Source organism: Anser anser, assembly GCF_964211835.1.
Source record: "Anser anser genome assembly, chromosome: 2".
Taxonomy (NCBI): Eukaryota; Metazoa; Chordata; class Aves; order Anseriformes; family Anatidae; genus Anser; species Anser anser.
Genome location: NC_139721.1, coordinates 14,854,629 through 14,882,493, shown reverse-complemented (window position 1 = coordinate 14,882,493; position 27,865 = coordinate 14,854,629). Strand labels below are relative to the sequence as shown.

At 41.8% G+C, this 27,865-nt stretch overlaps 1 protein-coding gene and 1 long non-coding RNA gene across 2 annotated transcripts in view; both read left to right on the top strand.

Moving 5' to 3' along the window:
- LOC310894109 overlaps positions 1-27,865 on the top strand; it is a 397,944-nt gene that overhangs the window by 29,041 nt on the left and 341,038 nt on the right. The window lies entirely within an intron of this gene.
- On the top strand, positions 118-27,747 carry SLC30A8 (solute carrier family 30 member 8). The gene is made up of 8 exons (XM_083826433.1): positions 118-918; positions 10,621-10,825; positions 14,735-14,873; positions 19,774-19,927; positions 20,419-20,608; positions 21,010-21,115; positions 23,186-23,320; positions 24,355-27,747. The coding sequence occupies exons 1-8, from the start codon at positions 839-841 to the stop codon at positions 24,498-24,500; spliced, it is 1,155 nt and encodes a 384-aa protein (XP_083682559.1). The 5' UTR covers positions 118-838; the 3' UTR covers positions 24,501-27,747.

Below are 27,865 nucleotides of genomic sequence, written 5' to 3'. Positions count from 1 at the left end.
GTAAGACAGCAGCAGTGCTAGTGCAAAATTCCCCGTTAGCTCTGAAGGGCACGTCTGAGGCCAGGCTGTGAGTGAGGTGAGGCTGAGGCCTTCTTCGTCCCCCAGGATGGTGTTTGCAGGCAGCTGTAGCCGGGACTAGCAAACCGAATAAAGCAGCAATAACAACCCACGTTCCTTTCTGGCGAAATGAAGATTTCAATAACCTGCGTCACAAACGGCAATAATAAGCAGTCCCTTTTGGTTTGAAATGTTAGGAGTAAACGTGCCAGGGATAGGAATAAGTCTTCAGAGCGATCATTTAGATGAAGGAGGCTTGTGCCGAGCTGGGTGAGGGAGCTGCGTGTTCCTTCTAAGCTGAGGAAGCAGAAAGGCAAATGGTGTTTTGACTGTTTCCAGGCAAATGGGTCTGCTTCAGTCCATTTTAGTGTGTGTAAATCAGTGTGCACACAGCTGAGCTTGACCCTGAGTCAGCAAGTGTGGGAGCACTCGCTCACCACATGACAAAAATCATATCACGGCATCAAAAAGGGAGGGGAAAAAAAAGAAAAAAAAAAAAGAAAAAAAAAGAGAAAAAAAAGAGAGAAGGAGGCCCAAACCCTCCAATCTCGCAGGCTCAGCGAGTTAGTGTTTGGCAGGTTAGTGACGCCACCAGCAACAGGAAAGCCGCTTTCTCTTGCCGTGGGTTTATTGAGAAGATTATTAAAACCTTTTCATTGAAAAACATTTGGCAGAGACTTCTGAATAAGTTGTGGGGACGTTTTTGCCTGCATCCACTTCCAACGGAGCAAGGAGCATTTGAGGGGGGAAAGAAACAAACAAAACTCCACCGACTGTCCTCATGGCTGCCAAAAAGGGTCTTGAACGAGCGTGCCTTGTGAGCGAGAGAGACACCAAGAAGTACTCCTTAGCCCTAGACAGGTAACACAGCTCTGTGCTTCCTTCTCTGCCATTGCTTTGTCTTTGCGAGCAACATGAGATCGCTGACCTACAGATGAGCTGCCAAAGCTGAAGTACGGGGAGTTTCACAGTGTATACAGGGAACATCTTTCACTACTCCCCAAATGTTTTGTCTGATATTTTTTCCCTTTCAAACTTTCTTAGTAGATGTTAGATACATTTACTAGACAGCAGCCTGATATATCTGCATCTGTGATGGATTGAACTAATCTGCTGCTGAAGCAAGTGTCTCCTGATACCCATTTTATAAGCTTAGTAGATTTATTGTAGGATGCAGAACCTCATGGATTATGCTGCAATTTTAGGCTGAATTATAATAGTGCTATTGACACCATGTTTGATTCAAGGCTCTTTCATGCCTGAATGTCTAAATAATCTATCTGATGTGAAAGAAAAGTGATACTGCAAAGGACTTGATCTTTCAAAGCTTTACTTATGTGAATAGTCTATTAGGCTTGAAGCTGATGTGCCAGAGGTCCAATGAGTAAATGTTTGCTTGAGTGAAGAAAGACCCTCTGAAAACATATGATGTGTTGTAGCTTGACTTCAAAAATGAGTATAAATGTCTATCACAAAATAGTTTTACAGCTGAACTTATTTTCATTCTTCCTCTTGACTCAGACCAGCAAGTATTTTTAAAAGAAAATAGCTGCTCAGTTACAGCTTAGCACCTCTTGACATTTCCATTATCTCATTGGTTTTCAGGTTATTTATTGCTTGGCTCCCTTAAAAAGCGTAGGACAGAAACTTGGCATAAACACTGTCAGTTCTAATGGAAATCTGTCTCCCCATGTTCCTATACTGGGGTCACTGCCATCGTATTTTAGTCATTTCAATGTCTGGATTATTATTTAAATATTATTACATGGCTCCATAAATATACATGGCACTGTCCAAGAGGACTTTTGTGGTAATATTTATATTTTTAAAAGATGTCACATGATTCTGCAATTCATTTTCGTTACTGAAGAATCTCAGAGCCTTTTTGATAATTTGCAATGGTGTGGGCACAGCTCCAGTGGTTGAAGTCCTTTGGCCCCTTTGTCCCTCTGGACACACGGACATCTCTCGACAAAGCCTTTATATGGTGCAGGGAAGGGTGCCCTAAGACAGGGCTTGTTGTTAGGACAAGGATGTCATACAAGTACCTGACATTTGTGTTGCACCTCTTCTTGGCCTTTTTTTGTTTTTGTTTTTGTTTTTGTTTTTGTCAGGTTAAGTTTTATTAACAGAAAGATCTAATTACTCATTCACAGACGTTATCATCAACACATTCCAGGATCCTCTTGGGTTGCTTATGCCCTGCTGTGTTGTTCCTCCAGAAGATACCGGGGCAGGTGAAATCCCCCTTAACCAGGGGCTGTGAACATGAAGCCGCCCTATCTGCCTGTAGAGGGCCTCATCTGCTTGGTCTTCATGGCCTGGTGGCCTGCAGCAGACACCCAATATAATGTCACCTGTCCCTGTCCTCCCTTTAATCCTGACCCATAAACTTTCATCAGCCCCTCATCCATCCCTGGGGACTCCATCTAGTCATAGACACAGAGGGCAACCCTCCTTCCTCATCTCCCCTGCCTGTCCTTCCTAAAGGGCCTGTATCCTTCCATTGCAGCCCTCCAGTCACGGGAGACATCCCACTATGTCTCTGTGACCCCAGCAAGGTCATAGCCCTGCAGCTGTATGCACATCTCTAACTCATCTTGTTTATTCCCCATACTGCACTCTTTGGTGTGCAAGCACTTAATAGACACATGCCAGCATGTTGGGTTTTGGGGGGATTTAACCATAATGGTGCCTTCTACCAACCTCCTTACCTACATGAAAGTGCTGGTGACCACATTTAACCCTCATTTTCTTGATTTTGTGTTCCATCCTTACCAAGTCACCCCATGCCTCTGCTCAGCAGCCCTGTCCATCACTCTCTCACAGGGCTGATGGTTACCATTTCCCTCCCCCGTCATTATTCCAGAAATGGGGAGGGAGAGCCACAGCCTCCCGTCTCCCTCCTCCTGGGAAGATTTGGCTGCACAGGGGAAGCCCTCACAGCCCAGTGGCATAGAGGACACATCCAGCCCACCCCAGGGAGCTGGCGTGGCGGTGGGGAGGCAGCGTGCTGTGCTCGGGCTTGCACAGACCAGCTGCGGGCACAGCTTCAGGTGTCTTAAGCCGATCAGTAGCAATAAGCTCATTTTAGCCTTTGGTATAAATTACCACATTTTTCCATTCCCTGTGTGTAGGCTTAATGAGCAGCTCCAATGCTTTCAACAGAATCTATTTTGCACACAGATTGCCTCTTTCTTTGCCAGCCCCCAGCCTCTTTCTTTTTAATAAATGCCATTATTACAATACACGGGGAACAAAACTGTTTTTATCTCAATCATATGAGTAGGAAGTCTGAATACAGGCCCCATTCCCTGCACACAGGCGGTGCGGGAGAGTGTTTTGCACATGCCAAGCCTGTCAGTAGTCACTAGCGGGTTTGGATGCATTGAGGCTTCCCCTGCCAAACTTGAAATTCTTAAAAGGGGCCTGGATTTAGCTGAGCTCCCTGAAAATCAGGTCAGTCATAGGCTTACAGAATAATTCAGGTTGGAAGGGACCTCAGCAGGTCTCTGGGCTGACTCCCTGCTCAAAGCAAGGTCAGCCCAGAGATCACACTGGGTTGCTCAGGGCTTTATCCAGTCTAGTCTTGAAAATATCTCCCAGGATATAGATTGCACAACCTCTCTGGAGAATCTGCTCCAATACTGAATCATCCTCACAGTCTTCTTTTTTTTTCTTTTTTTTTTTCTTTTCTTTCTTTCCTTATATTCAGTCTAGACCCCTCTTGTTTCACTTTATGATCATTGTCCTCATCCTTCCTACATGCACATTAATAAAACCCCATCTTCTCAATAACATCCTAAAAATTTTGGTAGGCTGTTTCTGGGTTCCCCTGAAGCCAACTTTTCTCTAGGCTTGACAAGTCCTGTTCCCCCAGCGCAAGTGCTCCAGTCCTCATCTGTCCTGGTGGCCCCCTGCTAATCCCATGCTAGTTTGTTGATCATTCCTGCACTGGGAGCTCCAAAACTGTACACAGTATTCTAGCTGTGGTCTCAAAAGTCTGTTCCAAGTGCATTGATCCTTGCTGAATTTCACGGGGTTTCTGTCATCCCAGCTGCACCCCTGGGTTGGAGTCATCTGCCAACTTGATCGGGGTGCACTCCAACCTCCTCTTCCAGGTCATGGATAAAGATATTAAACAGGACTGGTCCCAGGATAAGTGAGAGGCTCCACTTTTCACTAGTCTTCCAGAAGGATATGAACCATAGTTTTACAAGTGTCTGAAGCTGAGCACTCAGAACCTCCTGCCTTATTCAAAAAGTGTCTGTAAGTCAAATCATATTAGACTTGCATCACCTCTCTTTAAATTAGGTCCATGATAGTTTTTTATTGTTTTGAAACAGTCAATGGTGGTGGTGTGGGAGGATAAATTCTTCAGAGTGTTAATCATTTGATATGTTGGTTATCTATCAGGTGATCTACATAATCACTTATAAAAGCCCAGGAAATATCTTGACCAAATTCCTGAAGTTTCCATGAATTCGGTTTCCTGAACAGGCCAGGTTATTTCTTGCTGGTAATAGATCAATGTAACATTGACCAGAAATATTCAATATGCCACCTCATAAACCAGTGGATTTGCATCAGATTGTACCAGCTACTCTGTGAGCTAGATATTGGCTTGATGTAGCACAGATTTATGATTACGTTCTTTATATATCATTACAGTGGGATTTTGAGTACCATCATACAAGTGAAACCCGAAGTTTATTGTTTCAAGGTTTATGTTTTTATTTTACTGTAACAGAAATGAAAAGACCAGCATATACAGAGGGAAATGGACTCGAAGTTTTAATCACCTTTAGTCTAAAGCATAGAGTTAAAGTGGCAAAACTGCCCCTACATTTACTTCTTCTGTTGAAGGTATGTGGTGGAAATAAAGTTTTGCAGCTCTCTGTTAAATCACCCTGACATCCCACATTACTGCTAAGGGCCTATGACTTACAGAAGAACTGACTGTTACCAACTCCAGCCCAGCTGCTTAACAGTAAGTTTTTGAGACAAGAGACAAGAAAAATTGCAGTGCTGAAGGCAGGAAAGATATATAAATATATTAGAGCATGTCTTCATGCATAACTTTTTAACATTAAATTAACTGGTAGTTATTCCTGTCTATCAGTGAAGCCTTAGGCTTGTACTTGATTCTTATCTGTTGGGCTCATATCACGAGGCAAAAAGTTTGAAGAGTGCTTGGGAAATGATTTCTTCAGGTGGAGATTGATTTTCTATTACAGATGTGTAGGAAATATTTTCTTCTTTTTCTGTCTTCCTGCAGGTGATATGAAAACACTTACAGGACAAAAGAGCCCTCATCAAATAATGGCTTTCCACTACTCCTGATACCTTGTGAAAGCCAATGATGAGGAAAACTTTAAGTGCTTCTTGTGACTTCTGAAAGGTTTTTGTTGTGGGCCCTGTGGTTATGTCTCCCTCATACTGACTTGCCAGCTGACACCAAGACCAAGCAGTATCTCGGAGAACTCAGCAAAACCCATCCAATTGCTTTTGGCCTCATGTTAGGTGATTATGAAGACCTTGTAGAAAGGACTGTGTCTGCCTAACACTGCCATACACCATCTCCATAGTACAGTGATGCCCACTTCATGTCAGAAAGAAAATTAGAGCCAAGATAGTAAGAGCTATGAAACAGAAATTAATTAACTCCGTCTCAGAAAATTGATGGTGGAAGGTTTATAACAACGATACATAAAACCATGATTGATATGATGAAGGTAAACAGGGAGTGGTCATTCATTATTTCTAACTGCACAAGAACTAATTATAATATAAGGCAGACAGCTTAAGGATGCATTATTTTTACACAAATCATAATTAAACTTTGGAACTCACCAATTTTTAATCAGCCAGGTTCACAGAATCACAGAATTGCAGAATGGTTGAGGTTGGAAGGCACGCCTAGAGGCCATCTGGTCCAACCCATGCTCAAGAAAGGACGCCCAGAGCAGGGTGCCCAGGGCCACATCCAGGTGGCTTTTGAAGACCTCCAAGGATGGAGACACCAAAACCTCTTGGGGCAACCTGTGCCAGTGCTCAGCCACCCACACAAAGTAAGCCACCCACAGTAAAGTGCTCCCTGATGTTCAGGTGGAACCTTCTGTGTTCCAGTTTATGCCCATTGCCTCTTGTCCTGGCCCCAAGGACCACTGAAAAGAGCCTGGCTCTGTCCTCTTTGCACCCTTCCTTCAGGTACTGATAGACACTGATGAGATCTCCCTGAGCCTCCTCTTTTCCAGGCTGAACAGTCCCAGCTCTCAGACATTCCTTGTAGGAGAGGTGCTTCAATCCCTTTATCATCCTGGTGGCCCTCTGCTGGGCTCTTTCCAGTACTTCCATGTCTCTGTTGTACTGGGACCCCCAGAACTGGACACAGTGCTACAGGTGCAGCCTTACCAATGTTGAGCAGAGGGGAACGATCACCTCTCTTGACCTGCTGGTAACACTTTGCCTAATGCAGCCAAGTAAACCATTAGCCTTCTTAGTAGAAAGGGCACACTGAAGACTCATGTTCAGCTGGGTGTCTACCAGGACTCTAGCTCCTTTTCTGCAGTGCTGCCTTCCAGCTTGGTGGCCCCCAGCATACAGTGGTGGCTGGAGTTTTTGAGTTTTGTACAGAAAAAAAAAAAAAAAAAAGTAAAGGGCTGTTAAACACAAGCTGTGGTTCAGCCAGCTCCCAGTACTGCCCCAGACTGCCATACTGCCAGGTTTGTGCAGCCTGGAAGAAGGGACCAGGGAGGCACCCTCTGGACATGTTCCTTCCTTGTACTTTGTCCTTGTGTATTCCGTCATGCTCACAATGGAGGCTGGATACTACAAGCACCTTTGCTCTGAGTACAAGTGTTGTCATGCTGTTATGCAGAAGGAAATTTATTCAAAATAGAATCATGCATACATGGCCAAACCCTCAAAATGAGACTAAATAAAATAACCATCAGAACAATTACCATCTAGTAGATATCTAAATGTATGCACGTACGTATTTGCCTTTGTTTTGTGTCCAAAATACCACGTAAGGAAAAGAAGTATCTGGAGGGCCAGGCTGTAAAAAGGTATTAAATGACTTGGAAATGTTCAAGTTTGGTACATCAGTTGAAATCAGAGTGGTATCAGCATAAGGGATGTGACTTTGGCTTAGATAATTTTTTCTCCAAAGGCACTTTCATATCATTTCAGGCACCAAAAATTACTCCTTTCCCTTGGGAAGGAGATGCTTTCCTGTGGGAAGTGCATTGACTCCACATTTTGCTCTTTTCACTGTGGTCTCATAATGGTCTAGGAGGACGGCAATTATTCCCATCAGCCTGTAGATCAAGGCACCCAACAGATCAAGTGAAAACAAAAAAAAGGAAGTTGCAATAAAAAACTCTTGCTAATGATCTGTGTGGAATCTGCAATATGTATTAGTATTTTCTCCTTCCCCCCTTCCAGGCATGACTCAGTAAGTGCCTTTCTCTGATGTTTCCCCTGACTGTCTTTTTTAAAGGAAAGAGAATTTGAAATGGAGAAAAGATTATTTTTTAATCTGGGACTCTTCTTGTGGTGTGCTGGTGAAGAGATCTGATGCTCAAAGGCTACATCTTGCTCTAACACACTCAGGAGGGGTTTATAGTTTGACAGAGATGATCTTTGCACCTTAAGCTTTTGATTCGCACATTTATAAAACCGTATCTTGGATTCTTCTAATTAGTGGCAGGCTGCTTTTGGAATAATAATAATAAAAAAAAAAGGTAGCACACAGGAGCTGGCAGGAGCCTTCCTGACTCATGGGGCTGGATGCTGCTCTCTGAGTTCAAAGGGAGCAGCAAATGCTCGCCACCTCTGACAACCGGGCTGCTTTTATTCAGGCACCCCTTAGATAGAAAAGTGTGACATTTGTGGGTTTATGCTGTCTCTGTTTGCTTCTGCATCTGTTCAATGAAATCTGTGGACAGTGCTTTCCTACCCCTTGACAGTACTCTAAGGTTTTGTTTGCTGATGAAGAGACTTGAAGATTAAAAAAGGGAGGGAGGTCAGAAAATGACCCATTTTGTTAGCAGCAAGGAAAGGGTTTGGTGGCTCAGAAATCAGCAGGGGTAATTTTGGCATCCCTGCCCTGACAGGCTGTTGAGCGGATCATGACTCATGTCGTTAAGATGATTTTAACATTCAGTGCCAGCTGATGAAAATTGAGTTAAAGGGAAATTAATTTTACATGCAAACTGCAGAGCATTGGAAGTTAACTCCAGAGAGGGATCATGAGAAAGAAAAACTCGCATGCCCCGATCTCCAGGGGAAAGTGAGAAAACTAAGTATTTTATTCAGCCATCTGGAAGGAATCAGTTTGTGGTACCTTCCGAGTCTAATTCATCAGCAAAACATTGTGTGCAAGTGACACAGTGCACACGAGGAGCCTGATGGATGTAAAACTCAAGCATTGGAGAAGGACTAGCTGCAGGCACCCAGCCTGCCAGATGGGCAGCCCATTCCCCAGGCAGCTCAGCTCCCGTTTATTTGTCGTTGAGAGGAAAATAAGGAAAAACATGGACAAAGGGACTAGGAAAACTCAGCGTCTCCAGGCATCGGTCACTGCTCTTTCTCGCAAGCTCTATGGAGGCACGTAGGGGGAATCAGTAGCCTCCGCTGAGCAAACAGAGACCTCATGGCAACCTGGCTGGGAACAAGCTGACTCAGGGGAACAAGCTGAACCCTTGGAACATCTCAAAAATATTTACAAACCCAAATCCGTGCTGATTATCTACAGTTGCAGGGCTCGGCTGCCAAGGAAGTGGAGAAAATGCTGGTGAACAGGTGGGGCAGCTCTTCTTCCACCAGGACCTCCGAGGAGGTGATGAACCCAGTGACTCTCACCCATGGGTGGGTGAGGGCTGCGGGGTGCCCTGGTGGGACTCGGACCCACTGAGCAGCTGCAGCCCACCCCAGCTGCCCAGAAAAGCAGTTGGAAAAACTTGTGACTTCAGGGCAGCTTTTCTTTCCCTCAACATTGACCACAGCTGATTGGCAGCGTGATATCTTTCCAGCAAATCATACAAGATTTTAGGCATCTTGACACTTCCCTAAACAGTGCAGAAACACCACAGAAAGCCACTAAGATGCTTGCACTTCCCCAGAGCACAGCTTTCCTTCGTGCATAGATGAAACAACTCTTGGCCCAAAGGAAAGTCCTCACTACCCCAAAATGGGGAGAAGTCATTACAGGGGGGCAGTGAAACCCAGCCTTGTGTCATGCCCCCGTGCTGATTTCGGACTGAAACAGCAGAGCAGTGGAGTTTGCTGCACTCCTGGACAGGCTCGCAGACCACTACCTTGCACGCATGGACCACGAATAGCTGTAACGTGATTGTATGAACGTTACAAATGTGCATCTGGGCAGAATTCCCCTTTGCACACCACAGTGCACTCTCATGCACCTTGGTAGGTGGCAGGATGTGTTTTGCCATGGGGGTATTACAGGAGGAGCAGCTGCAGCTACAAATGGTGTAGCTGGAGTGGCATACTGGTTTTCAGCTGGGCTTTTTTTCTTTTCTTTTTTTTTTCTTCCCATTTGGGCTCTTCTTGGTTGGGAGATACGGAGGAGGGACCTTCCTTGCTAACCAAACCACCTTGGAGCCTCACAGAATAAACTGGGTAGACTTTGGGCTGCTCTAGTGAAAGCACCAGGTGCAATGGTCATCCAGGAGCTCCTGCATTTGCAATGCAGTGTAACTCCAGGTCCCTTGTCTCCCATCCCATATTTCTCAGGCAGAAATGATAAGAAGGACAGCACTGAAATTTCGTGACAGATCCGATTTAGATGGGAAATCACCTTGGGTGATACTCAAAGACCCACTTCTGCTGGACTTGTCTCCTTTTTATGAAATCAGTGGCACAAAGAGGTCAGCATACTTTGGAGAACTGATTTTTTTTATTATTATTATTTTTTAAATGCCTTTAAAACATTTGGGCTAACATTTTCCATACTTAGGCTCTGCTGGAACAGTGATAGTCTTTGTACTTAAGTGGAAATTTGAGATGAAACAGTTCTGCATGCAGAGAGAGGAGAGAAATATCTTTAATCAATTACATTTGCAAAATGTAAGAATTTTTATTTTTAAATTGTCTTCCTGACAAAGCTGTTGGGAATAGAAAACTGAAAATTCCCACAGAATTATCTCCAAGCTACGCCAAGCTTGGTTAGTGTTTGCCTGAGGTATGACTTTTTGAAAACCTCATGCTGTGCAGTCCGAGTCCTTTCATTTCTGTAACCTTTATAATTATGTGCACAATATATACAGCCTAAGAAAGTCACCCTGTGCTCCATAAACTGGTAAATGATGTAGGAGTGCCCAAAGAGCTGGGAAACACAGCCAGAGAAGTCATTTCATGTGCAGCTCCCTCCCACAGAGTCCTGCTTGCGTGAGCAAGCCTCTCCTATGAACTGCTGTTCCCAATCCTGCTTTTATCCTACAGAAGCATTAATTACAAACTTTCTGGGGCTGCAGGGCTAGATGCTCAAATAACCAGGGTTTTTCTTTTTTTAACCTTCTGTTCCTTTCAATCCCAAAGGATGAGCTGGCATCAGAAGAATTTAAATGAAGAGAGGCAGCAGCAGGAAGCAGGAGATGCTGAAGCTAATCCAGCGTATCACTGTCACGGCTACTCGCAGGCCTATGAGAACAGGAAAAGGGAGCAGCATCAAGCCCGGAGGAAGCTCTGTGCTGCATCAGTAATTTGCATCTTCTTCATGGTTGCTGAGATTACAGGGGAGTATGTTTGCTCAAAGGGAGCTCACTTTTGTGCCCAGCGCAGCTGTATTCCTGCCCTTCTGCACCCTCTCTGCCTGCAGTGACCCCCTTTGCATAGAGATGAACACACCTGGGATAAAATAACCCCATTTTATCCTTTTAAAATAACATTTTTTCCCTAGTGAAATTAACATATTTTCATATATTAATTTGAGGATTGCATCTGGGTAGGAATAGGAGGATCGGTTAATGGTCTGTTCTCCCAGGTACTTAAGCTCAGCTAAAAGTGGCTACCATGTCTTAGCATCATGTCATAAATGGGTTTTTAATAACCTGAGTTAGTTTTTTTTGGAAAAGATTAAAGGACTTTTCATGCTTATCCAGGCCAATGAGCCTTCAGCGCTGGTGAAGGCAGCTAGCAGCAGGATCTGATATTAAATTCAAAAGTCTTTACAAAATCCAGGGAAATCCGGGGCCAGACTCACCATCTGCTTTTCTTCAGTTAAGTCAATGTATTTATAACAGGGCACGTTTATCTTTTAAATTGGCCTGCTGGTATGTCTCTGGATCAATGGAAGATTATTCCCCTGTCTAATTAGCTTCCAATTCTGGACCTATCCTACAACATCCAACATAGGTTTTTGGCTTCCTCCTAGAACATTAGCTTTCATTTTGTCTCACTGATCTGCTCTCTGCATGGCTTCTGTGATATCTATACCTTCCCGATAATTCCTGGCTCTTTAATTTCCCCTTCTCTGAGATGAGGTAAGGTAAGAAATGAGGAATCCCACAGGCTTTAGCCATGTGTACCCCAGGGGATGTAGGAAAAATCAGAGAGGAAGGTCTCTGAAACCCATGGTTTCCCAGAATCAGAGTCTCTGGAGCCCTGTGAAGATGCAATAGAAAGGCTTTTTTTTCCCCACAGGTGAGAATTGGAGGCACTGAAGGAGTCACTGAATTTCTGCCTTCATTCCTGGCTGCCAAACCCAGTCAGATTTTCTCCAACTCTTCCCTCCCACAGGTTTCATCTGCATAAAGCCCACTTGTTTGTAGGGCACGTGCATTTTGCCCATGCAAATTGGTGCACGCCACTAATCTCCATGCAGTAATTGCCAGTGCCAGTAGTAAAGCATTATTAACAAAACCATGTAATCAGTAGGCCTAAGTTTGGTGAATGCGGCAGAGCTAGAGGATAATTGGAAGGACAGATGATATGTTAACTAAATGTTTCATTTTGCTTAATGAATCATACAGCTTTTTTGCAGTGACAGCTTAAGTAACAGCCTTGAAGACCATTTTGCTTCAGACCATTAAACTTTGACAAACCAGTTATTAACAGCAGTTACAGGCAGCAGTCTATGGAGATTTTTGTAATTATGAACCACACATTTAATTTTTTTAATCATCAGGCTAGACAGCATGTGCCTGATGATTGACCAGTGAGTGACTGACATTTTCTACTGCTTTGTGGTATACAAAGCTATAAACAGCCATCGCGAGTGATAGTAATCATAAAGGCCACTTGTTGGGAGTATTGATACAAAGCAGTAAAAGCCTGTAACTATTACACAAGCTTTACTCTTGAAAGTAAAGAACGTGCGACCCCTCCTACCACTCTTAAGGACAAACAGCTTCTGTAGGCATTATTATGGTAAACAGAAGAAAAAGAGATGCATCACTCTCAAATATATTGAAAAGTTGTGTTTCACTGAATACCTAGATCTTTTCTGTGATTTTTTCTTTTTTCTCTAACCATCTGTGCTGGCCCTCACTACTCTCCCAAAAGGGGCACTGTTTGCTGAGCCTGATGCACCAACTGTCTCAGAAAGATAATTTTCTCTCCTTCTAATGCAGACCCATCACAATCTCCAGAGATCTGGAGATATCAGTCAAGCCAATGGCACCCTATATACAGTCCTGATATAAGTGTTTACCAAGGATTTTCAGTGGCTAATGACCCAATGTGGATTTCAAAGTACTTTATTTCTTTTTGGAAAGAGAGACAAACCTAGCATGTTTCATCATAATGAAAAGAAGCATAAAGACCTGACCAGGTTGCTAAGATAAACAGACTGAGATCTCAGAAATTCACCCACAGCATCAGCTATGTCACAATAAATAAAGTAATCATTTGCCAACATTTTTCAAAGACAGCAGGCTAGAAGCAAGCTTTTGTAAGGCTGTCTCAAAGAACATGGAAATACAGTATCAAAAATGCAATTGGGCTTTGCAGACAGCTTGTGCTCTACATATTTGTTTGCTGAAAGATAGCTGAAGCCTTGGCTGTTAACATCTGTACACTGACATACAGTGCTTCCCTCTGCTATGTAAAATTGTTTTCTACTTGGGAAAGAGTTGCCCTGCAAACAGTGGAAGTCTAGGAGTTGTGTCATGATCAAAAAGTAAATGTGCCTTTACATCTGCTCATGTCTTGGGAAATCCCCATTCTGTTGAATTTTGCATTTTACTGCGAGGAATGAGATGCTCCAGAATTTTGCAGTCTTGCCTGCTCCCTTTTGGGAAGAGAATTTCAGGCAGCTGTCAATGGGACCTATAGGGAGGTAACAAAATAAAAACAAAGCAAACAGACAAAAAAAGCTGCTTATATGTGTGATATGCATTCCTGTGTGGTGACAAACCACACAATATTAGGTATTCTAACCTAAAATTTTAATATGGGAGGAAATCAGACAGGTAGTGCATCGTGCTGGCGTGAAGACTTTCCATCTCTGAGGAAACAAGAGTTGTGTCTACATGTCCCTTTGGCAGTGGTATATTGCCAAAGGTTTTGAACGAGGCATTTTTGATTTTATGATGTTTTTCAGGATTCATTGATTTTCATATGGGTTGTGGTCAGGAGAAACAGGTGAGCTGAAACTAATTAAATGACTGAAGAAGGGTGGGAGGATACTGCCAAATGCAGAAACTAGATGCTCTGGGTCTATTATTTCACATTTCCATTTTCCTACATTTCCACTGCGATGAACAGACTCCCCTGCTATAACGAGTTGGCAGGACAGCTTCCTGCCTGTGATCCTTGTCTTCCCTTGCAGCCTCCAGCAGCTGGGGTTGGTTTAAAGCAATCTTCAGTTTCTTTGGATTTGCCTGTAGCCCTGAGACATGGTTAGAAGAACTTGGCAAAATAGTATTTGGCTTACTGGGTAAAAGAAATGTGGTTTCAGACAGCCTATTTTTTTTTTCCCCCAGAATTCACGTAAAACCAAAACCCCCAAAGTAAAATGACATACAGCCACATTTTTGAGCTCTAACAGCAAAATTAAATCATGCATTACAGATGCAAAATGATAGATTAGTCCTGCAAACAGAACATTTTTCTCTATGCCCTCACCAAGATGCCCAGTTGTTTATCACAACTCTTCTATTGGAACCTTTCCTTTTACTCCTATTTTAATGTTGCCTGTGACAAACAGTCTGACATCCAGCCATCTAAAACTCAGGAAGAAAGTGCACCTTTTCCTCTTACAAATAGTGAATTAATTCCATAGGCTAAGGCTCTGAGTTTTTTTACAGACATAAAATATCACCAATGTGAAGACATAGTGGGAGGATATAGGAAATGTGATGCCCAAGACTGGTTTTCACCAAGAAACATATTAAAGTTGTCATAGTAAAATAGCCCAATGGTAATATAAACACAGCACTTATGAATCACAGCTCTTATCCTTAGGACACTCTCAATTATGTATCTAGGACAAAGAAAACCATCATATTTCTTTTTATTAATTCATGCCTTTCACTGCATGAATGTGGTACGAAATGAAGCAATCTATGGAGAGTTTTGAGTCATGTGCATGAACGCTGAAAAGTAAATGTTCCTTCTGATGTGTAGCAACTCAGGTCTCAAGCTTGATCTAGTTGACTCAAACTTCTGACCGGGGCCATGATACGGACACACTTTTCACACAGGTGGGCAGATTGCTGGGAGCCTGGCGGTGATCACCGACGCAGCACACATCCTGGTGGACTTGACAAGCTTCCTCATCAGCCTCGTCTCGCTCTGGCTTGCCTCCAAACCTCCCACCAAGCAGTTAACTTTCGGGTGGCACCGAGCAGGTAGGAAATGTGCCACAGTGTGAACATGTGAAATGGGAAAGGGAAGTCATCATAGCAAGGAACTGGAAAATGTGCTAATGTCCAACAAGGTCTGAAGAAATTGAAAGATAGTGTGCTAAAATTCTCAAAGCCCCCAGGACACATCACAAAAGTAGCAAGCCAATGAGCTTCAAAGAAGTAAAGAGCCCATTTATGCTTCCCTACTAATGTGTCTTCCAGTTCATTATTTTGTATAGTTTTAGGTTGGTGCTAGCTTTGTCTGCATTAACAGCAGGTTACCTTAGTGACTTGAGAGTGAGCAGGACTGAATACTCAATCTACTATAAAGCTAGTTTCTATAATAGCAGAAATAGCCATAAAAGTGAGTGTTTACTCCATTTATTAAATGGTAACAAAAAGCACTAACTTATTTAGAAAAGACAATGTTAGATTTATATAAAAGTGACAGTAATATATACTGTTTTCTAAATCATCTCTACCTCCATTGTTTTTATTCAGTTGGAAGCATGGGTAGGTTTTGAACATTCTCCGTCCTAAACTAACATTGACATATTTATGGATGACACCTAATATCAGAAGCCTGATAATCAAACGCAAGGCAAGTGCAGTTTTACAAAATATAAGGTATCAGCAAAATATTAACTATGGGAAATGAAATAAAAAAATCTGGGGTTGTAATTTTGTTCAAAATTTGGACACATAAATATAAATACTTACAAACAGGTGAGCACATGTAAGCACAGTGATCAAGTTTCTGATATGTTCAGAAGAGATTTAGGTTCAATTCAGCTGCTTAAACATAGAGATCTAGTGGTACCTGAACATTCCTAGGCTGTCTGAGACTTTTGCACAGTAATAGCAACTGTGACATGGGATTAACAAGAAACTGCACAGGATGCCAAAAATAAGACCAAGGCACCTCAAATGTGACCAGACACTTATGGTTAGGAAATGGGAATGTGTTGTCAATCAGTCAGTGGAGCAGGGATCTTGGTAAATTACCATTCATTTTACATAAACTAAATATCTAGACCTCAAGACAGTTATTTGAACACAGACATCTGGTGTCATGTGAGAAGTCTTTGTATTCTTCATCTGTTATTCCAAAAGGAAATGGATCTCCACAGGGCCTTTGTCATACCTGACAGTCCCAAGTGGGAGTCTTAGGCACCTAGCACACAACTACATGTAGATGTTTTAATTTGCATGCCTCAGTCTTTAAATGAATCCCATGTGGGTGTCTTGTGCCTTAATTTAGTTGCTCACATGGAAGTGATTAGTGCTGTTTGAAATGCCGTAATGTGTCCCGTAGATCTCCAATGCCCATCAAGAATGCTATGGGTCATCTATATATTTTGTGTCAAGCCACACATGGAGGTGTTGGTATATCTAAAATGGCTCTAGACACCTACACACCTGAACTGAGGACTAGGATGGTGAATGCTTCAAGGATGTTCAGTATGACACTCCAGAAGCAGCTTCTGACTCAGGATGTCTGCAAGGAAAGGTTGCTTGTAGCTGCAGATCTTACATGAGAAGAAATGCCATGCGGACATATGTCCAGTTCTGAGCCCCCCAGTACAAGAGAGACACAGAAATGCTGGAAAGAGTCCAACAGAGGGGTACCAAGATGATGAAGGAACTGGAGCACCTCTCCTACAAGGAGTGTCTGAGAGCTGGGACTGCTCAGCCTGGAGAAGAGGAGGTTCGGGGGGATCTCATCAGTGTCTACCAATACCTGAAGGGAGGGTGCAAAGAGGATGAAGCCAGGCTCTTTTCAGTGGTGCTTGGGGGCAGGACAAGAGGTAATGGGCACAAACTAGAACACAGTAGGTTCCCTATGAACATCAGGAAGCACTTCTGTACTGTGCAGGTGACCAAACACTGGTACAGGTTGCCCAGAGAGGTTGTGGAACCTCCTCCTTGGAGATCTTCAAAAGCCACCTGGAAGTGGTCCAGGGCACCCTGCTCTGAGCACCCCCGCTTGAGCTGGGGTTGGACCAGATGGACCCCAGGGGTCCCTTCCTACCTCAACCATTCTGTGATCCTGTGATACTCATCCTGTCTTTATATTGTTCCCTAAATACATTCTACCAACACTATGAAATGGGCTGCTGGATGAGATGGAGTTTTAGTGTGAGTGAAGTGTAGCTGGTATTATGTTGCCAACACACATCTAAATTATGCAGCTTTAGCAAAGTACTACTTACCATCCGTAATAATTCTTTGTGTTTGTACTCTCTTAGCCTTGGAGGAAAGGAAAGTGAGAGACTTTTCTCTTAATGACAGGGAGGTGGCAGACGGGTTCAGCCATCTCATGGAACATGGAACAAGACCCTCAGTCTGTGTGAGATTGTTCAGGTTTCTGTCATTGCAATGCGGAACCTCAAAACCTATCATTTACTTTATTGTCTTTTTATCCTGGTGGCAATGAGAGATCTGCATCAAATGTCAGTGGCTATTTAATCCATTCTGTGATAATTATCCTGTTGCTTATTTCCCCAGCTTTATTTCCAGTTTAACATGCAGGTGGGTGCCTTAGGGAGCTGAGAGCGGTCAGATAGGTGGCAGAGTCACAGTGTGCTGACCGTTGAAGTCTTACAGCCTTCTGCGACACTGGAAGCTGCATTTTACTGCTTCTCCCAGACTGCTAGCTTGGCTTTGTCATGCAAAACTGTGTATGACAGGGCTCGGATTTAGTGGGAGCCACCTGAATATCTCCTGTCATCTAAGCCAGGCAGCAAAATAAGTCAAGACAGTGGTTCAACACAATCCTTAGGGTGAGCAGCTGCTTTCAGCAGCTTGGTTAGAAACACAGTATTGAATGAGATTGATGTCTGAGCCAGACCTTCTTCCAGGGAGAAGAGGTCTCTGAAGTTTCATTTTCTTTCTCTCTCTTACGGTCCGAAGTTTCTCAAGCAATCCCAGCACTGTATGCTGTGCTCTGGTAGTGTTAGCAGTTCAGAAGAAATTTAAATGAGAACATTTTTAAGTAAAACACTTTGTACTACTGAACTGGTCTGTAAGATTAACTAAGGTGTTGCTAGGATGCTACATATAAAAATAATGTGTATTTTCACCTGTGTGGGTAAAGATGACTTCTAACACTTTCAGTGGTGGAGTACATGCACACGTGCACACAGACATTCATGCAGGTGTTCACAAGAGCTGTTGGTTCCTTCACAGCTATCAGCACTTAACTCTGGGCCAAGTTTGCAGGGTTTCATTCTGTAATTGCAGAAAATGTAAACACCAGATATGTTTTATTCTAGTTTTCTCTATGTACTTTTAAGCAAAACTAGGTTTCCCCATCAGTGCAGCTTAATTCATTATTTGTCAGTTTTAGACAAAACGATTATTTTTAGAAGCATCTGTAGTCCGGACTGCTGCAAAATTTGTTACCATCATGAAAATATATTCAAAATCATAAGCTGAGTTTCAGCTGCTTTCATGAATTGATAGTAGAGGTCTGTAAATTTTCACTCTACTGTGAATTTTCATTTTCCTTGCAGTTGTGTCTGTTGTGTTTGTAAAGTGACACATTTACCCATTGAAGACACATGGCAATTACTAGTCCCACAACCTATTAAAAATGTTCTGCACGTACATACAAACATCCCCAGACCTTGCCTATGGCAGTGCAATAAAAGGTGGCCTTGGGGACAGTGGATTTATTTGAGCCCCGCTCAGAGCCAATAGAGACAAAATTGAATTTTGTTGCCCCAGGGACAAAATAACTTCTTTTGTCCTTAGCATTACTGGTGGCATTTGGCAGGACAGGTCTCAGGGGACAGAAAAGTGAGGTTTTGCTGGCAGGGCCTTGTCGGGAGCTCTCACTGACTTTCTGAATTGTGAAATGAAGAGAGGTAGGCAAAAATAAGGGTGGATGTTGGAGGGTGATTATATCTTCCAGTAGGTTTGAGTGAGCCTTGTTTTCCTCCTTCCCTCCCACCTTTATTCTCGTGGCCAAGATAATCTCACTGGGGGAGGTGGGCTGGTTCCTGGGGCCCTCACACCGTATTGGCTGAGGCAGGCATGTATGCCAGATTTCTCCAAATGCTCCATGATCTCAACAATGGAAGGGGGACAAAAGAAGCATGGCCAGCATGTCAAGGGAGGTGACTCTCCCCCTCTGCTCTTGTGAGACCCCACCTGGAGCACTGCGTTCAGCTCAGGGGCCCCCAGCACAAGAGGGACATGGAAGTATTAGAACGAGTCCAGAGGAGGCCCACAAGAATGATTAAAGGGCTGGAGCACCTCTCCTATGAAGACAGGCTGAGGGAGCTGGGGTTGTTCAGCCTGGAGAAGAGAAGGCTCTGAGGAGACCTTACAGCAGCCTTCTAGTACCTAAAGGGGGCCTACAAGGGAGGGTCTCCTTGGCAAGGACTATAGTGATAGGATGGGGAATAATGGTTTTAAACTAAAAAATGGTAGATTTATATTAGATATTCAGAAGCGATTCTTGGTGGTGAGGCAGTGGAACAGGTTTCCCAGTGAAGCTGTGGATGCCCCATCCATGGAAGTGTTCAAGGCCAAGCTGGATGGGGCTTTGGGCAACCTGGGCTGGTGGGAGGTGTCCCTGCCCATGGCAAGGGGGTTGGATTTAAATGATCTTGAAGGTCCTTCCAACCCAAACCATTCTGTGATTCTAAGGGCGAGGTAGAACAAGGTTAGGCCACCATGTGCATAGAGCTACTCTGGGCAGTCACTGGATTTGCCAATGACCAGAAAGGATTTTGACCTTTTGACCCGTTCTTTGTGAGCACCAAAGCTGCCTACACACAAAGAGTAACACTTCAGCTATAAAACTCGCCAACTTGGAATCATTAGCACAAATTCATTAAAATTTCTTGTGTTTCTCTAATGATTCCTGCTAAACTTAGATTTCTTTAATTCCTAGAGATTCTGGGAGCTTTGATGTCTATGGTAATCATTTGGATGGTGACTGGTGTGTTGACGTATTTGGCTAGCATGAGGCTCCTACATCCTGATTATGATATCGATGCTACAGTGATGCTAATTACCTCTGCTTGTGCCATGCTCGCCAACATCCTGTAAGTTACCTTATTTTCCTCCCCAAATGACTTTTTAACCTTGAATCTGCTGGTGTATTTCAATAAGAGATGATGGAGAAATCTCAAAAATATAAAGTGTTTATGAGTTTCATGAGAATATGGAGTGGGGTAACTGCTTCTCACAGAAGGCTGTAGTTGCTGTTCTCCTTCCTGGTAGCTGCCAGATGGGGAGGGGTAATTATGAATGCACAAACTCTACAAAAATATTAATCTCCATCTCACATTTTATTAGACATACAAAAATTCAAGAACTCTGTAGAAAATCAGGCCTCATTAATTCCCCTTTTCTCAGACATCCTTGTTTGTATGCAAAACACTGGAACACCTAGGAATTATCTGCTTAGCCACTCTATTTTTATCCGACGTGTCTGATTTTACTGTTCAGCATTCAGAAGCAAGATGGGCAATGACGTGTGTGATATCACTGCTTTCAAAGACACAATAACCTCACAGTTTTACATCTCTTGCAGGCTAAGCCTGATTCTGCACCAGACTGGACACAGGCACAGCCATGGGGCACAAGCCAGAGAAACCTTGTCGGCCCCTCCAGAAAAGCCAGCTCTGAGAAATGCCAGCCTGCGGGCAGCCTTCGTGCATGCCATTGGAGATCTATTCCAGAGTATTAGTGTGCTAATTAGTGCACTTATCATCTTCTTTAAGGTTAGTTTTATTAGTTCACAAGCTTTCCTTGCAATTAAGGATAACAATTATTTTCACAGCATCATGACACTAGGTATTATGCAAAAATTTTCTCTGTTTTAATGATATAGTTTGTAATTTAGTCAAGAACAATTATGCTAATTCTTGGGAATTTAGAAGACTATTGAGAGAATTGCACTTGCTTTTTGTTGTTTAAACTGCAAGAAGGATAATTTTATTTCTGCCCCCTTCTTCACCAATAGTACCTTCACCCCCTGTTCTAACCATCCCTGACTGGCAAAGGAGGTTGGTGTTGATTCTGTACTAGATGAATGGAATATATTATGCAATGGAATTATTCTTTGAGATTAACTAATAATGAAATCAACAAAGTGATGTCTTTGTTTTTTTTTTTTTTTTAGCCAGAATACAAAATAGCTGATCCAATCTGCACATTTGTGTTTTCCATCTTTGTTTTGGCAACCACTATCACCATTTTAAAGGATATTTTGATTGTATTAATGGAAGGTAGGACCTGATTCCAGAATCAATAGTTATATTGTTCTTTCTCTGTGTCTCTCCATAACACTTACATTTGCTGACAAAAGTATAATAGCACACTTCTGTATTATTTTCCAAAATTCTCATAACTGTGATCATACTTTAATCCTAATTGCAATTTTAATCAAAACTGTTTTCTACCATTGCACCAGAAGATTTATACACATTTCAGTGTTGTAAAAATCTGTGTACAGGTGTTTTGCTAACGAACATCCAAAATTTTGTATTGCTATAGCTAAGTTGCTGTTGTTTGCCATAACATTACTTTTTATCACCCCCTTTAGCATATGAGATGTCTACTCACTTTGTTCATTGTGTAATTCCTTTACCCATGTGAAATACAACTTCTTGCCAAAAAGACCAAAGAAAAGAAAAAGGCTGTGCTTTGAACTGTATCTGTGAAATAGGATGAGTGCAAGAGACAGAAGTTTAAAAGATTTTAGTTACGCCAGTCTAGAAAAGCAAGGCAGTGGAGCTTTCCAGTCACGTCCGAGCACAAGGAAATAGACAATTCCCAGCACATCAGCATGAAGGCAGCAAGAAGAACTAGGCTCAGTAATATTTAATCCTGCCAGCTATGGGCCTGAACATTTGATTTGCAAGGCCAAATGACTTGAGCAGTCATAGATGCATACTTTTGCCTCCCTTACACTAAATAATATAATGCAACCTCTTTCTCAGCTATGAAGACTTAGGCTTAAGGGGAAAAGCAGCTGTAACAACACAGCTTTTGAACAGATATGAGTTACTCATTGTGACTATCTGCATGACTATTTACTTTTCTCTTTCATTTTGTCCCTGTTTCTGCTTCAAGAAAGGAAATTTCCAATATTATTTTACAGTGAAGCTTAATTCTAGGGTTGTTCTACTTTCAGTTATCGAGAGAGAGTAATATGTTTGTGCAGAAGTGGACCTGGACAGAAGGCAACAGCTAGTTGTGTCTCGGCTGCTGGCAAATCAGAAGGTCTCTTGATTACAGAAAAAATTGAACTAGCAAGGAGGCCTGGCAGCCCCTGATACACGTGGATCTCCTTCTCAGAGCAGTGATTGCCAGCTTCTGTAAGCAGTGCTCACATGCAAAAATTGGCAATGCTCTGCTCCCCTCTGCAACAGGCCCTTTCATGTTGTCTTCTGGGGAGGTCTCTGAAGCCAGTCTCCTACATCCTAAGAAGCATATTTCTGCCCAGAATTTTCTAAAGAGGACTTGGAGCTGGTACTGACAGTGGCTCATTATCAGTTATGGTATGAAAGACCCAATTAACCAATACTGTACTTATCATGATTATACCTCATAATTGGTGGTATTAAAATATTTTTTCAATGTACTGATCCAAGTGAAGCATGACAAGCATAGCTGTTCGAGTAGGCACAGAGCTGCACTTCCAAATTCCCACGTCTCACGCCAGGAAAGACCCATAATTAAGTTCTTTGGGCAAATTTGAATTGAACTCTGAATTTCATATATGAAGTAACCCTATCACAAGTGTCCTTACTCTGAGTGAGGGTAATCATCATCATTATCACCTTTTGTACAAAAGCTCATCTAGGAAAACAGTCACTGATCTACTAATTAACTAGACCTGTAGTCTAATCTCTCTTCTAAAATTTCTGGGGCAAGCCATTTTAATCTTTGTTTGTCTTTCCATCTGTGTTGAACAGATGATTCTCTATCATATATGGAGGACAGAATCCCTCACAGGTGCTCAGGTGATGCCATAAAATATGAACTTACAAAAGACATTGGTGCTAATATAAACCATGATCTGGCTAAACAGCTCACCTCCCTGTGCAAACTGGACCCTTAGAGTGTCTCCTAACATATGCACGAGTCTCACTCCATGGAGAAGTATAAAACAAAGAATAGGATTAAATTTCACAGTGAACTCTGAAATAGACAGGTTTCCCATGGTGTAGAATATTTTTATAAAATGGTATATCTAACTGAATAAAGGTTCATAATGTATTTTCCTCTAATGATTACAATTTTTCTCTCTTCAAAATGTGTGGGTTTTTTTTTTCCCAATTTCTCCTTCTAAGGAACAGCAAAAGGACTTACTTATGATGCAATAAAAGCAAGAATTTTAGCAGTCGAGAAAGTGGAGTCTGTTCACAACCTTCATCTTTGGTCTCTGACAATGAATCAAACTATTCTATCTGCTCATGTTGCCACAGGTCAGTACATTTCTGTAAACGTGGGGTAAGTATTCAGTAGCTGCCTGGCAAAGGTCAGTTACTTCTGATAGGGATACAACTGATGGTATAGCCAGTGCTTGTTAAAATAAATGTCATCATTCTGCTGGAAAAAAAAAATAATCAGAAAATAGAAAAACAAAAGCTTTCAAATCTTCCTCCCAGAAATCTTGCCAAAACAACAAGTACCTGTACTTAGCCAAAAAAAACTGAAAACTGCAGAGATTGTGGAACAAGGAATTAAACTACAGGATATTTTAAATAAATTAAAAGAATTAGACTCGGACTGGATTTTTCTCACAATATCAAATAGATTTTGGAGTTGTTTTGTCATACGTGAAAACTGTTGATTGCTATAACAAAAACTTATAGGGCAAATCTGCATTCCTGATGCCTCTTCTACTGCAAAATAATCTTTAAAACATAGCTTGGAGCATGGAGGTGACTCCAGGACAACAGTTTATCTTTAAAATTATTTTTAATGTCCTTATCCCTGTTGACAAATTGTCCACAACCCGAATCAGATTTCTTGTTTGCTTTTTGTAACTTATACGTGTTACGGTTTATGTAAGGCAAACACTTCACCTGTGTTTGGCCATGAGACGTTTCATAGGCAAAATCCCCCATGGAGTCCCACCTTCCCACAAGGAGTAGGTCTATCAGTAACCCAAATCACTTGGCACTGTTTCTGCTCCCTGACTGGATGAACTAATCTTTATTAAGTAATCTTGCTTTCTTCTAGAGCTTATCTTCTGCCAAACTGAATTTCTTTCATGATTAAACATTGCTCAGTTCTTGCCAAAATCCCATCCTCTGACCATACTTGAATGAACAAACCTTTGCTGATATGCAAGCTCCTGAAAGGAGGATAAAAAGGACAAGGGACACTTCTCAAAACCATCTTCTTTGTAGAAGTGCCAGACTGTTTGTGAATAGTTTCTATCAGTAACCACTTCTCTTCGACTACTACTATTACACTATAAGCAATTTGATTATTTTCTGCTTGCTCTCTATAGCAGACACAGAAGACAGCCAGAAGATTTTGAAAGACATCACCCAAGCCCTGTTTGAGCACTACAGCTTCCACTCCATCACCATTCAGATTGAATCAGGAGAGGATCAGAAACAAGACTGTGTCTTCTGCCAGGAGCCCAGGGATTAAAGGAAGCAGTATGCTATGCAAAGTAATGACCACTTCTCTTACAGGTCATTGGAGACTGTATGTGCTGGTTGTATGCAATTGATTAACAACAAATGGTAATTAACTGAACTAAAAAGCCCTGCCACTAAAAACAGTGCATGTACCTGTGTTTGTTGTTACTATCTACCAGGAGAGAACATGTTTTATGTCCATCCATCAGCTAGATTACCTGTCCATCAGTGCTTACCTTCAATTACAAGAGAAAGGCTCTAATTATTCTTCACTGTAGTGACAGACTGGCACCAAAGCAACACTTAAGAGTCCCTGTTTGTAATCACAGGTGACAGAAAACTAATCAACCTTCAAATTACAAACAGACTAATTATCACAAAATGTAATGAAATGTAAATTTGCTGTTAGCAAAGCTTACCACGGTTATTCAGGATAAGGAAGAACATTTAAGCTAGCATGAGGGATGAAGAGATCTGGGAAAGAACATGGTGATATGTGCTTTCTTACCTTCTGGTGGACACTCGTCCTCCTGAATATTAGTGAATTATGAGATGTGTACCATATTCTGCAGTATGGATCATAAGGGAATCCATTCCATTCCCAGTTGGCAAAGAGTTCTTCATTTCACAGCTAGCCCTATTCATTTCTCAGCTAGCCCTCAGCCAATCTCTTTCCTACCAGACATGGGCAGTATTCTCCACTACCAAACAACCCATGACTCCTGTCTCACTGCACCATGACAAACTGTGATGGAACATCTGTAGCGGATTCTTGGAAGTCCTTGTCACAAGGTTCTGCTTGGTTGTGACACTAAAAAATACCAAGTGCTCCTAGAAAATGGAAATGTAATTAGGACAAGGAAAGACGTCATGAACATAAAGTTTAAAGCCCATAGTGTGATCTGCAGAGTGCTACCCAGTAATGCTTCATCCCTGATGCTATATCAGATAACTAAAAAAGCCTTTGGAATATTTCAAAGCTATTTACTGAACTGGGAAGGGACGTGCCTCTCCTTTGGGCAGTGTCAAATTCCCAAATTTCCTGAAAATGGGAGGGGGAAACCTTCCTCTTCTACATATCTGACAATGGTTTCTGCAGAACTGGAAACAAGAGTCAGGACTTGCTGCAGTGCCTCTACTTTTGTTCAACCTACTGACTTAAACTTTCACCTGTTAGCAAAAACAGTGGCTGCACTTGAAAATGCATACTCAAATTCTTCTTCATGAAACGACTTCAATTCTTCCCTTGACCATAACAGTGCAGCTTCACTTTCTGTGCAGAACTGGACTGGATATTTTCCCACTCCACAATTCTCACTCCTGCAGTTGTAGGGCTCATTTTATTAACAGGTTATTTATAACATAAATTATGTTATATTATAAATAAATATATATATTATTATATATAAACTCAGGTGGTACTGAGTTTCCAGGCTGGCAGCTGGAAAGTGTATTGTGTTATTAAGGTATAAAGAAACCTTGCTTTTTAGGGAATGCGGGTTTTATTTACAATAGGTTCACATTAGTTTTCTGCTTTATCATCCTAAAGAGATTAGAACTTATTATTAGGTGCTTTTGGCTATAGATAATACGTAACTATGTGATGATAGATTGATATATTAAGCTGCCATTTGTTACCTGGTAGGGGGAACAAGAAATTACTCTGCTTTGTGGAGGCATCCCAGAAGATCTTGTTAGTTAAACCTCCCAATGAAATCAGATAAGGTATTAAAACACAGCACCCGCTAAGAATTTCATGAGTATCTCATTATTTACTGGCTCATAAGAACTGAGAACATAACAGTGGTATTCAGTACAGTGATAAAGACAATTCTTGCCCTTATCAACTGAGACTCCTGAAGATAAGACACAGATAAATCAGAGCAGAGTAAAAAAAAAAAAGGAATGAAGAAATTAATTTTGATTTTGGCCAGTTTCTCTGCTGCTATAATTTAGCATGGTTGCCTCCTACCAAAAGCAACACAGCTGTGCTTGTTAAATAACACGAACATCCTTTTCATTAGATGGGGAGGACAAGGTAATGGTATAGCTTTTAAAGAAAAATGTTTTGAATGAGACAAGGATATGGACCTGGACATAATGAGGAATTTAGGGGCACAGTGGTCAAGGACAACATAAAAGATAATCAGTGGATGAAAGAAGCACCCATATGGGACACAGATTCAGTTCTGAGATTTGGGTTGAGGTGGATAAAAAGACCAGAAGTTTAAAAACAAGTGGGAAAAGGTTTAAACTGACAAGTGACTTGGTCCACCAAGAAAGCTACATTGGGTAGCAGATCTTTGGAAAAGCTGGATGGAAGCAACACAAGAAGGGCTGAAAAAAAAAAAAAAAGATATTCAGCAGCCACAACAAGGACCGATGAGGATATTGTCTAGATGAATTGAAAGGATATGGAAGACTTTCATTACAACTTTGACAAAAAAAAAAAAAAGTGATGAAATATAGACACATGAGGAAGGAAGGAGTTAATCCAAAATATTGATCCTTACTGAAAGGCAGTAGGGGAAAGCTGTAAAAAAAAAAAAAAATTAAAGAAAAAATGAGGTGGCAGCTGCTGTCTACAGTAATGCTGCTAACTCAACAGCCCCTCAAAATTATAGCCTGGGAAGGTGCATATAAAGTTCAGGGCAGGAATGGGGAGAAAGACAAGACTGGGTTTGTTAACAGCAGTACACCTTGTATTTCAGGCAGAAAAATTTAACAATACATATCTAGCAAAAGCTAGAGACAGTGTAATTGTCTCTGCTTTCTGCTGTGGAATTTCCTCCAGCAGAGCAATGTAGCAGAAGTAACACAGAGCCATCTGTAATCCTAAGGAAATTTTACCTAAACATGAGAGACTGAGCATGCTTTTAGAACAAATATTTGCCTGCAGTTATGAATATTGCTATAAGGAACTAGCTATTTAATGCTCCCATTATAAATGAACTACAAAATATATATTTCTTCTTAATCCCCTTCTAGTCTGATCCTCAGGGATATTTTCTTGGTAAAAGGTTGTTTTCAGAATACTGTCTGACTGGCTGGCAGGGATTTCTGCAGAAATGCTACTGTAATATAGAGAGGCCAGGGCCAGGAAATTCAGAGACAATTTCTAAACTTCTCTGCTTTTATTAACTTTACATCCTTTCAATCATCTGCAGAATAATTGTAAGAAAATGATAAGAAATTGTTTCCTTAAATCCATTCATGGAACTAGTGTGAAAAAGAGAAATATTTATCATTAAAGTGGTCTGTTTTCCATGTCTATGTGTCGTTTGGTGGAGTTCAGTTCACGTGAACAAGTACATGGCTTACTGGTTAGCACTGAAATTTTAGGTCCATAAGTATGTTCATCTCCCTCTAAATTTT

Bases quoted from the DNA above. Each gene is read 5' to 3' on its own strand.
- SLC30A8 (XM_083826433.1), top strand. From the start codon at position 839: ATGGCTGCCAAAAAGGGTCTTGAACGAGCGTGCCTTGTGAGCGAGAGA. The intron at 20,609-21,009 runs GTTAGTTTTATT...TTTTTTTTTTAG, and splicing joins CACTTATCATCTTCTTTAAG to CCAGAATACAAAATAGCTGA. The intron at 21,116-23,185 runs GTAGGACCTGAT...TCTCCTTCTAAG, and splicing joins TTTGATTGTATTAATGGAAG to GAACAGCAAAAGGACTTACT.